This window comes from Cornus florida, unplaced genomic scaffold (assembly GCF_030987335.1).
Source record: "Cornus florida cultivar Cherokee Brave unplaced genomic scaffold, ASM3098733v1 CherokeeBrave_3.0.0_Hap2_Chr06, whole genome shotgun sequence".
Lineage (NCBI taxonomy): Eukaryota > Viridiplantae > Streptophyta > Magnoliopsida > Cornales > Cornaceae > Cornus > Cornus florida.
The window spans coordinates 29,682,626-29,695,692 of NW_026775576.1; the positions used below are offsets into that span (position 1 = coordinate 29,682,626).

General features: G+C 35.3%; 1 protein-coding gene across 1 annotated transcript; it reads right to left on the reverse strand.

The window, feature by feature from the left end:
• Positions 1 to 203: 203 nt before the first annotated feature.
• On the reverse strand, positions 204 to 1,737 carry LOC132311260 (phospholipase A1-IIdelta-like). Its single transcript, XM_059809097.1, has one exon. The coding sequence runs from the start codon at positions 1,684 to 1,686 to the stop codon at positions 382 to 384; it is 1,305 nt and encodes a 434-aa protein (XP_059665080.1). The 5' UTR covers positions 1,687 to 1,737; the 3' UTR covers positions 204 to 381.
• Between the last annotated feature and the right edge of the window lie 11,330 nt (positions 1,738 to 13,067).

Below are 13,067 nucleotides of genomic sequence, written 5' to 3' on the forward strand. Positions count from 1 at the left end.
ACAAAACAAAAAAGTGATCCAAGTTGACTTTCAGAATATAACCTTCCTTTAATGTGATCCAAATTGATGACCTACTATACATATATTTTAACTTTTAGTTGAATGAAAGCAATATAACCTATACCTTACCAAAAAAAAAAAACATACACACGTACAAGTGTTACGAAACACAAATATTGAATCCCAATCACATTGAAGAAGGAAAAAAAAAAAAAAAAAAAAAAATCCCTATCACAAACCCAGGTGATCCATTCAATGAACTGATCTTGAAATGACAAGGTCTACAGAGCTGAAAGATAGAAAATCAATTTATACCATTCAAAGACGATAAGAAAAAGACCCACCAACCACTCAGACACACACAGCCCCCATACCACATAGTCAATATTCAGGGACAGGTAGGTCCTCATCATCTGGTGGCGACAAAACCCACTCCCCATTTCCGTCACGCACCATCCCTTTGTTTTTCTCAACCCACCATGACCCAGGAATCAAATACTCTTCTTTCAGAATCTCACTGGACTTGTTCACCAAAGCCAAACTCCTCTCCACCTTCAGCTCAAACTCTCCATCATCTCCATTCCAACCCGCCACAACATGTAACATAGCCTGCAAGTTGTGCCAGTCGCTAGGGTTTTTCGACTCCTTCAAGCTAGGCGATTTCCGGTTATCAATCATAAGCTCAATCCCCGAATTCACATAGCCCAATAACCCACTCGGATAGAGCGGTATGAGATCGATTTTGTTCCTTATGTGCAACACTTTGACGTTTGGAAACTGCTTGAGCCTCTCATTGAAAGCCTTGTTACCCACTTGTGGACAGCCGAACACAAAAGCCGATACCGGAATATCCTTAACACCGTTCTCAGCGATGTCGAAAGCCGATAACACGGACAGACTTGCACCGAGACTGTGCCCAGTGAACGTTATACTCAGGTTCTCACCCTTGTATTTGTTCAACAAAGCATTGACGTTGTTCAAAAGTTGTGTTCTTGCACTTAGTTTAGTAAATGCTGATTTTGGATCCTCTGATGTGTATATAGTAAGCCAACCCTGCATGACTTTGGGCACATTCTCATCATCTTCATCACTGTCACTACTACTGGCCTTATCTCCGGCTTTTTTCAGAGTTTTGGGGCTTAACAATGAGTCCGCAGAGTCAAGCTTGGCCCCTAACACATTGATCCATTCGTAGTCCCGTGTCGTCCCACGCCATGCGATGTAGATTTCACGTCGGCCCAAGGCTTGACTCAGTTCATCAGTGGTGACGGCAATGTATCCGATCCAATTAGACTCGCGGTCCCATGACTCGCGTGACAGGGAGTGGAGGAGGAGGGCTTCGTGGTCGCTGACTCGGGCGGTGGCATAGAGGAAGGCGGAGACTTGGTACTGTGATGCTGACTCGAGCATGACTTTGTGGAAGAAGTTGTTCTTGCCATAACGGCTGCTGCCGCAGTATCTGGAGTTTTGGTCGTTGTTGAAGGCGTCGTAGGTGGCTTGACAGAAGTCGCCGCACCGGAGAATGAGTTGCCGGAGGCTGAGGTCTAACGGTTCAAGAAGGCCTTCCCAGTTGTTGCTTCCAAGAAGTTGTGGCCATGTCGGTTCATTTGGGGTTGAGTCCATGGTCACACAGGTTAGTCCGAAGGACCTGAGAAAGCGAATGAGGAAAGTGAGGAGGAAGGGCATAGAGGAAAGTGCAGTTTTGAGGGAAAAAGGAAGGGTTGATATTGGAGATAGGCCTCAAGATGATATAAAACAAATAGATGATAATGATAGTGGGACCTATGGAGATTAAATAATTGATTGTATGTGTGATTTGAGTGTATGAGGAACGATGTTTGCCACATGTTTATGGAAGACTCGTCGAGAATATAGGATAGTGGACGACTGAGATCAAATGGGCATCGACTATTGAGTGTGGATTTGACTTTGTCATTTCTTGAGTATACTCCCTCCTTCCTATAAAATTAAGGGTGTCCAAAAAAAAAATTGCCAATTTGGATAAAATCGCCAACCTAAAAAATTAAATCGGATCGAATCGGACGATTTGGGCTGATTTCATATTGATTCGTTCAAGTCACGATTTTGAAATAATGGAATTAAGAATTTTGGATTTGGTCCTGAATTAAGGTCATATAGAACTGGACCGGCCTAAACCGAACCGTTATATTATATATACAAATATATGTTATATTATATATATGTATATGCATATATACTACTCTTAACTCTGGAAGGGATTTCGGCACAACCATTCATCATTATCTGATTTTTTATTTGCTTTTACTTCTCCAAATGTTTTTATTTTTGGGTGCGTGCCAACATTCCTCCACTATCTCATTGTTTTTCTTTGCTCACGCCGCCTCATTCACTTCTTAGTTCTTATCGCCGCTGGATCTAATTGTTGATCAATCTCTCTCAACCAACCTTCGAAATTCAGTCATTGTCGTCAATCTTTTATAACTGGCATCAGTGACATCCTTTTTCTCAAACTCTTTCCCTTTCTCTCTCACTTTCAGTTCACAGATCTCTAAGTCTAATGGCGTATTTGCTTCTCAAGCACAACCAATAACCACAAAGAATCAAGTTTCTTAATTTTCAACCACGGATTTGTCATCCTATTCAGTTTCAATAAGATTCAACCTTATTTTAATTTCTCGAGCTTAGCTTTTAGGTCTATTTCACCCACTTTCCCCTCTCTCTTTTTTTCTCTCTCTATTTTAGTCTTGGATTGGGGAATGTGAATACTTTTATTGATATTTTTGTTGTATATACAATTTAAGAGGAAAAAAAAAGGAAAATAAAATTCAACTAGAACAGTGGAACCGAATCGAACCGAACTGTTTTTTCACGGTTTGTGCTTGGTTTGGTTCCATGGCTCAAATGATCTGGTTCGGTTTTAGAGTTTCTAGAATCGTAGGGAGCAGTTTGGTTCCAAAAATTCTTAAAATCAGACCAAACCGAACCGTGTGCACCCCTATATAAAACTTGTCCACTTTGTAACAGAGTATGGTCTTTATCAAAACTCCATAAATGGTCGTTATCAAATAAACTCATATTTATCCACTTAAAACCATCCTAACAATAATCATTGTCACCTTAGCTTTTTTTATTTCAAATTAGTTCACATCTATATGTTATTGCCACCATATACAACTGCCACGTCATCATCACAAACTCTGTTTCACATGTTGACTAGAGTCCAAGTCACTGTTGTAAGTTGTACGTAGAGGAATATATAGAAAGTTTTGTATTTTTAGAAACAGATCTTGTGTCTTTCTAATCTTTACTTATTTTAGCAATTAAATAATTAATGACATGCAAGATAAAATAAAGCAAAGTAATTTTTAGCGAAGAAACCCCAATTGATAAAATAGACCAATTGTTTGAGTGGGAAAAACCTCGTGGACTGTGCAATCCAAAGTAAATTGATCCACTATGTTTGAAACAAAGTACACTGAACTTTGACTCAGGTTCACACCCTATCGTTTTACCAAATACCAATAGCTGACAATCATTTGGCTTTATGACGTCTCGTCCAACAGCACTTGACCTCAGAATTATGATTGATCTCTATAGAAGGGTTATAGGTAGATCAAACAACACTCCTCGAATGCTTTGACCCTTTCAAAGTGTAATCACTTTTACTTCTGTTCTTCAATATCTGAATTCGATGTAGAAGTAGATCTGATTTTATCTGATCGTTGTAGATGCAATACTTTGATCACGATCAGGATTTAAACAACACTCTAAACTCACTCTTGTGTTTATGTGTATGTTTTAGAAAGACTGATAAAGAAATCAACTTTGATTTTCTACAAAAATAATTTTCCTAAGGCTTTTATAAATAATGAAGTTGTAATGTAAATGTCGTACTAAACTTAGATGACTATCAAGGTTTATATAGAATTTTCAAAGACCTAATCTTTCAGAAAATAAATGAAATTCCCTGCATAGGACTTTTGGTATAATTCTAAACCAACTAGGAAAGAAATCAGAATAGGATTACAAAGTTACCAAATCCTATAGAAGACCCTTAAACTGGTTGAAGAAAGGCTGAACCAGTTTAAGAATGGCAGTGAAAATTTCAAAGCAATTTTGATGAGCTTGAACCAGTTCCAAAAAGCTTGAACCAATTCATATTTGCCAAACTTGAATCCTAAGGCTCTGAAGGTTTGAAAACACGGTTTTGGTAAGATCTAAAAATATACCAAGTATGGAACGTGTCTTAACCTTTTTAGATTTCTTCCTAAAATGTTGTTCTTTCCTTTTTCAATGATTTCAGTTTAGTATCACTGAACAACCTTCCAATTCCGCAGTCGATCTCAATCCTAATATGGTAACTTGAAATTACAACTCGATCGGACTTGTTTTGACACCGAAATTTGCCAATTACAAAATTTATATCTCGCAATCTTCCCCTTTGGCAATTTCATGACGAAACCCTAAAAACAATTAAGTAATCTACTCAAGCAGAAAAGTAAATTACAATTTTGTTCAAAGGACAACACGGAATTTCTGGAATTTATTCTATGTTCTCTTATCTTCTTGGATAAACAATTTGACCTGATTTTTTGCACATTATCAAGCAAAAACTATAGTGAAGTTTAATAATATAAAAAAAAATTATAAAACTCCCCCTTAAGTAAATATCCAATTTTCTCTCCCTAAATATAACATTGGTCTCCCCCTTTTTGAAATAAAATTGACAAAGAGTATAAAGAGTAGAGAGAAATATGAGAAACAGTAGAACAATTAAACATGTCATTTAGTCAAAATATAATTTCAAAAAATAATGACCATGTTAAACAAAAATATGATATCATAATGCATGATTAATAGATAAAAGATATCAATATCATTATCTCCCCAAAAATAAGGTCAGAAAGACATCAATCATCTCCACCACTCTCCTCATCATCATCCTTATCCTCATCACCATCCTCATCTGTATATGTTGTCTAAAATATGGTCTAAGTATACCATATACTATAGTACTATTTATTTAAATATTATGTAAAAATATAATGTGTATATATATATATATATATATATATATATATATATATATATATATATATATATAATTATTATTATGAAATAATAATCTATATATATAATTAATTATAATATATAGTTTAATATAATAAAATAAGAACTATAAAATAAAGGAACCTGATTAAAAGTCGAGGTTAGAATAGATTCGCCCTGCTATGGTGCTAACGGACTCAATGGCGTCTATCTCCCAGGATACAACGATTTGTCTTCCTTCAGTAGTAGCACTGTAAACCAAAGGAATAGGCGAACCGGCTCAGTGTAGTACTCTTTAACTCGAAGTCGGACTCTAGCTCATTGACTAAGGCTCGAACCCACAAACTAGGGCTTGAACCCACAGATAATTATAGAAGAAGAAAGAAGGAAGAAGATAATTTAGAAAGAGAAGAATGATTTTCTGAATTGGTGTGATTGCAAATGACCCCAAAGGGGGGTATTTATAGGAAGTAAAGTGCCTTTTCGGGTATGGGTGCAACCATGGGTCATTTTGGTTCAGCACAAGTTGCAACCCTTTAGAAACAGATGCAACTCTTTGGAAAACAGATGCAACCCTTTAGAAAAAAAAAAAAAAAAAAAAAAAAAAAAAAAGACTTTTAATTTAAATTCAAAAACTAACCACCCATTTAAATAAGCCCAGCCCAAAAATAAAAGCACAATCCAAAATTCCATTTAGTAAAAAGAATAATCGGACTTTACAATTAGGCCCAAGCCCAAGCCCAATTCCCAAATTTGGCTTATTTAAATTTCAATTGGTTTCAACATTTTTTCCATGTAGGACAAACACTTCCTACATTTTGTATAACCATTTAGTCTTATCAAAACACCACACTTAAGCTAATTTCTCATTCACCCGAAAACGGATTTGAGAAAGTAAATATACCACGTTCATCTCCTTGCGGAGAGAAACGCGCTTGTCAAGAGATCCACAAAAAATTCTTAGCAGAATCTATTCCAAATCTCATCCAAAGTTTATGTTTTTAATGTCCCCGTTCCAACAATCCCCCACATGAATGGAAATTTGCGTAAAATGCAAATGAAGAAGATACAGACACTAGAGAGAGTACTATTAAAAAGTTACTGCATCGGGATAGGTAGCTTTTGGCCTTGAACCTTCCCTAGTGTATTACTATCAGATTTACTGGCTAACCAGTGAACATAATGTCTTAAACTGTTCAGCCATTGATGTAAACCAAGACAATAGCAAACACACAGGTCCTTCCTACAGAAAGTCAATTCTCACGGTTGTGTTCATATGGCCCTGAACAACTCCTAGTATTTCATGAGAGCTCTAGAAAACTTAGCCTTAGAAGTTCTAATAGAAGTGGCCCCACTTCACACTCATATAGGTGACTTCTTATTAAGAGTATCCTACTATACCCCACTTGAATTTTTAAGGTATAAGAGTCATTAGAAGCATAGCTTATCCTACTCATCGCTGTAGGTAGCACTGTCTCATCATAGAAATAGGTAGAAGATTAAATCTTCCCAGTATTTCTGGTGAGCCATTCAAAATTTTTGTTGTCCCTTTGAACCTAGATCTTGGGATCTCCAGTCAACTAGGTTGGGTTCCATTAAGATGACTCGTTAGCTTTCGGTTTTAATCCCATTCCCGTTGATGAATTATACACTTGCTCTCTTGTCAAACCTTTTGTAAACGGATCCGCTAAATTATCTTTTGACCTTATATAATCTATTGAGATTATCCCACTTGAGAACAATTGTCTAACGGTATTATGTCGTCGACGTATATGTCAAGACTTACCATTATACATATTACTTTGTGCCCTTCCAATTGCTGATTGACTATCGCAATGTATACATATAGCGGGCACAGGTTTAGGCCAATTTGGAATATCTTCTAAGAAATTACAAAGCCACTCAGCTTTTTCACCAGCTTTATCCAAAGCAATAAATTCAGATTCTATAGTGGATCTGGCAATACAAGTTTGTTTTGAAGATTTCTAAGATATGGCACCTCCTCCAATAGTATGGACATAGCCACTTGTGGATTTAGAATCCTTCATATCTGTAATGACTCGGTCATTTTCCTCCCTTTCCTTTTTCGAGGATTTTCTTTTTTCGTCTTTTTCCTATTTTGTTTTTTCCTTATTTCGTCTTTTTCCCGTTTATCATTTTTCCTTACATAACCTCACTTTTTGTGCTCGGATTTTATTCTGGTTTTGCATGCATCCATAATATTTGATTTCCATGATATTTGTATTTTCACTTTTGTAGAAAATACATTGTAGTTACTTTTTCGTAAAGGGCATAAATGTATACTTTAATGTAATTATTCTTGATTTTTGGGATTTTAGTGTAATTATGTAAAATAATTATTTTTCGTCTTAGGGACCATTAAGCAATCTAATTTGTAAGATATTTTGGAAAAGGACTTTTTTGCAATTTTTGGAAAAACAAGTGTCACATTCTCATGGAGCCACTTGTTGGCATTTCGGTGGGGAGACTTGGGAGCATAATCTATTGACATTTGAAGGGTGGAGATTCACCCACTTGTTGGTCTAGAATTGGTGCACTTGTTGGCTTAGATGGTTGACAAGTGTAGGCTTAGGATTAAGCCTCAGAAGGAGCCTTGGATTTGTGACAAGTGTAAGCTCACCATTTAGTCTTGCATTATGTGTGTGTGAGAGGTAGTGTAAGAACATATAGTGAGTGGAAGATTTCTAGACCTTCCACTCACCATTTTACACTTTATCTTTTTCATTTCATTCGTTTTACATAACCCCTACCTAACCACCATTGGAGAAAATCTTGGTTAATAGCTTTCTTCTTCATTTTGGCCTCCTTCCACTCACCCTAGACTATAAACCTTGGGAGATAAGAGTTTCCTCTCACTCTTCTCTTCATAAACCATATAATTGCTTTCCATTTTAAAGCTTGGTTGCTTCGATTATAAAGATTCAATTCTCTATTAAGGTTGAGTTGGTAGTATGTTTATATTCTAAGTGTCTTATAATCCTTTGGGGGTTTAATTTATATTGTGTACATGCTTTTAGAATTGTAGTATTGCATACTATAGGAAATCCTTATGATTGACTTAGGGTTTATTGATTAAAGCATGTATATTGTGTATGTATCTTGAGTAGGATTATTAATGTTGTATAGAACTCACGTTGATTTGAATTGTTATACTATTGTGATGTTAATCCTACAATCTAGTTGATTACTATTAGTAATTGTAATTTATTTTAGAAGCTTAATACTATAATGTTGTAATCTAGTATATTAAGTTTATCATTGAGGAATGATTTAAATTGATAAGTTGGTGGTATTGTATTGTACATTATATTATGTTAAAGACTTGTCATTTATTATGTCATTCTAGACTTGGAACCCTAAGATATGGTTTGTGTGGTTTCAAAATGCTTGTGCATAGAAGGTGGTATATATACCTCAATATTTATGTATGAGTTTTGAACTTGATATATTTTGGATTCTCTTGGGATATTGTTACAAGTAACATGGCTAGAGTTTGGCTCTAGTGCAGGAGGTACGAGTTCTCCCCAATTGAGATAGTGCGCACTAGGGTGGTCTTCCCAACGGGTTAATGCCCAGAATAACCATTAAGGTCTCAGCATAATTCTAAACTTAGATGTCCAAGGATTCCACTCTTGATTTCGCATTCAATTCCAAGTTGACAATCAATGTTTAAATTGTAACTTGTAATTTTTGTTTCATGCGATTTGATGTTGTTAAGTACATCTATATTGATATTGTGTTGCGAAGAAATATTTAAGTTAGCTTAAGATGATCCCTTAGAACACCTTGAACATAGACGTTAAGTGGAATGCTCCCTTGTATTTGTCTATATTAATCTTGCAATGATATTGAAACTTTAGGGTATACGCATATGCTTCTTCCTACGAGTAACTTGATTACTCACCCTAGTGGTTTGGGTTGTTTAACAGGTAAGGAGACTATGTTCTTGGATGCTCATCATCCTTAGAAGCTTATGAGTAATTTGACACATTTTTGTATATTAACATGCAAGTGTTTAGCATGCTTTACTTTTGGCATTATATTTTGTATACCATGGGTGTATGGTATTTTAAAAGCTAATGTAGCTACCTTGATATGTAATGATACACAAGTACCTACTTTTGACATTATAAACACGTATGTAATGAGGCCAAGGGCCAAACATGTGTACTTTAGCACTTGTGTTCATTTGGTACTAAGTTTTGCTACAAAAATGCATTATAACCAACTTTGGGGATTTGACATGTGAAATCTTTATAATTGACATGTATAAGACTATGAGTTGTTGTAATACATTCATTTATTCATTTAAAGGTTGTTGACATGCTCATATACTCAAATCTCATTAAAAATCAGTTTTAAACTTTCATTTTTGAACCAATTCATGAGGAGATTTGAAGCATGGGTTAAACCTTAACACATTGGGCATATAGCAGGTCTTATAGCAGCTTTTCGAGGTGTTTTGGTCATCCGAAACTCCATTTCGGTCGACTGATGGCTTTTGGAAGCTTCAATGCACAGTAAATCATCAATTCCAGTAGGCTTTTTCACTGTTCAGGACCATTTCGGCCGACCGATGGCCTATTTCGATCGACCGATGGCCCATTTCGGTCTACCAAACCAACCTCCTCTCAAAAATAATGTTTTTAGCAAAATTATGCCCAATTTGGTTGTCCGAAACTCTATTTCGGTTGACCGAAATAGCCTTCACTCATTAGCCTTCCAGGTTATGTTTCAGCATTGAAGTTCCAACTTCAAAAGGTCATAACTCATTCATTTTTAATTCAAATAGGGTGATTCTTAAGCCTAAACTCAAGGATTTTGAGTTAGATTTCCAATGGTACCTATGCCATTTTCAGATTCCAATCATCGTGGGAGTTATTCATGTTTTAGTAAGGTATGGTCAGTTTTTGCTTAAACCGGGAAATGACGTTTTTGTGGGATTCTTGTCCAATGTTCTTGGAACTCCTTGGAATATTGTGAAATGATTAGATTAGATTATATTCACCTTATTTGACTTGTTTAGAGTCAATTTTCTCCTTTTAATTATGAATTGACCATTTTGCCCTTAATTGACAGATTTAGCCCGTTTTAACTCTAGTTTCCTCTTTCGCTCTCCTTAAGTTCCGTGATATCATGGAATGTTACATTGGTGTCTTAGAGATGATTTTTATCTTAAATGACTATGGTTTCATCTTTTGCTTCCGCATTTTGGACCTGTTACCGGGTTAACTTTCGAGTCATTACTGACGCACCAGGTTGAAAAATTTGGGTTGTCATAGTATCTGATATCCAATTAGCATCACTATATCCTTCAAATACTGCTGGATATCTAGAATAATGTACTCCATAACTTATGGTATATCTTAAATACCTTGGTACCCTGATTATTGCAGTCCAATGGTTCTTTCCTGGATTACTTGTATATCTATTCAATTTATTAACTTAGTATGCTATGTCTGATCGTGTGCAATTCATCAAATACATTAAGCTTCCTAAAATGCGAGAATACTCAAGTTATGATATGCTAGGACCAGTATTTTTCGATAAATGAAAATTTACATCAACAAGAGTCTTTACAAGACTACTATTTTCTTCATTAAACTTTTCTAATATTTTCTCAATATAGTGAGATTGAGATAATACTAAACCATCTGATGTTCTAGAAATCTTGATTCCTAGTATGACATCAGCTATACCTAAATCTTTTATATCAAAATTTTTGGTCAACATTTTTTTAGTAGTTTTGATTATAACATCATTACTACCCATTATTAACATATCATCCACATATAAGCACACAATGACATATCAATTTTGAGCATTTTTCACATAAACACATTTATCACACTCATTAATTTTAAAACCATTTGACAACATCACTTTGTTAAATTTTTCATGCCATTGTTTAAGTGCTTGTTTCAATCCATATAAGGATTTTACAAGCTTGCACACCTTCTTTTATTTTCCTGGAACTATAAAACCTTCAGGTTGTTCCATATAGATTTCCTCCTCTAATTCACCATTCAAGAAGGTAGTCCTAACATCCATTTGATGTATTTCTAAATTTTGTAATGCTGCAATAGCTAGTAACAATCTAATGGATGTTATTCTTGTGACTGGTGAATATGTATCAATATAATCCAAGCCTTCCTCTCGCCTGTATCCCTTAGCAACAAGCCGGGCTTTATATTTATCAATTGAACCATTAGACTTCATCTTCTTCTTGAAAATCCACTTATACCCTAAAGGTTTCGTACCAGGAGGAAGATCCATTAGTTCCCAAGTATGATTTTACATGATGGATTCAATTTCACTATTTATGACTTCTTTCCATAAAGGAACTTTAGGAGAAGACATAGCTTCCTAATAGCTTTATGGTTCATTCTCCAATATATATGTCAGAAAATCAGGACCAAATGACTTAGACATTCTAGCTCTTTTACTACGTCTAGGTTCTTCCTTATTTTCATCATCTATAGACTCTTGGTCAATATTCTCTTGTATATTGCTATTAACAATGTCATGATTTCTTTTAAGATGATTTTTACGAGTAAATATATCCTCAAAGAAACAAGCATTCCTTGACTCAATAATTATATTGACATGGATGTCAGGAATATTTGATTTATGCACAAGGAAACGATATGTACTACTATTCTGTGCAGAGCCTATGAAAATACCATCAAAGGTTTTTGGTCCTATTTTAACTTTCTTAGGCGTAGGAACTACAACCTTAGCTAGACACCCCCACACTTTTAAGAATTTATAGGAAGGTTTTTAACCTTTCCATATTTCATAAGGTGTCACATTTGTTTTCTTTTGAGGTATTTTATTGAGAACATAATTAGCAGAAAGCAAAGATTCCCCCCCACAAATTCTGGGTTAAACCAGAACTTATCAACATAGCATTCATCATTTCTTTTAAGGTATGGTTTTTGCGTTTAGCAACACCATTTTGTTGAGGTGAATAAGGAGCGACAGTTTGGTGAATAATACCATGTTCTGAGCAAATGTCAGCAAATGGTGCTTCGTATTCACCACCTTCATCACTTCTAAACACCTTTATCTTTTTGCCAAGTTGATTTTCAACCTCATTCTTATAATGTTTAAACATTTCCAATGCTTCATCTTTGTTTTTTAACAAGTATACATAACAGTATCTCGTGCAATCATCAATAAAAGTAATAAAATACTTTTCCCACCTCTGGTTGGCACAGATTTAAAATCACAGATATCACTGTGAATTAATGCTAGAGGTTCAGTACTTCGCTCTATAGAGTATAATGCTTCTACGCATGTGTTAGGCGCTGAATGTTATACAATTTAGCCCCTCTATTTGCATGTTTTATTCTCTTAATAATAGTTTATTTGTGATTTTACATTGTTTTATTATTTTTATTTATTTCAGGGCTTTAATTGTAAAATCAGTCACGACCAGTAATTCTGAGCTTTAAAAGATAACTTTTCATGGGACTGCACAATGTTGAAGATCCAAGTCTAATTATACTTAGAAAATGGTCCAAAAGAAGCTAAAAGTTGATGAGAATGGACAGAAGAAGAAAATGAAAAATCCTTTTCCAAAAAGGATTTTTCGCCAAAGTTGGTAACTTAAACCCATTTTGGTAATCTGGCTGTATCTCTCTCCTCGAGCATTAAAATAGCTAAATTTCTAAGTTGATGGATAGGAAATTCAAAGAGCTACAATTTTGTGTTTCACGAGGATTCCCTAAAATAGTTGTTTACCTTGTCAAAATTGGGCTGGAAGTTTGCACGAATTTTGAGAGTCCTTACTTGACAAAATTTCTATGTATGTCTCCTATATGAAAAAGGGAACTTTGGGGCTGATCTATTATTATTTAAAGGAGGGTCCTCTACAACATTGAATGATCATACAAAGGAGCTTGAGGCGGAGATTAGAGAGGAACAGTCAGAAAAAAGAAGAGATCGATCCATGACGGTGAAGATGTCTTCCTCAACCATGATTAATTCCACTCCAGTCATGCTTGGCTAAA

Bases quoted from the DNA above. Each gene is read 5' to 3' on its own strand.
- LOC132311260 (XM_059809097.1), bottom strand. From the start codon at position 1,686: ATGCCCTTCCTCCTCACTTTCCTCATTCGCTTTCTCAGGTCCTTCGGA.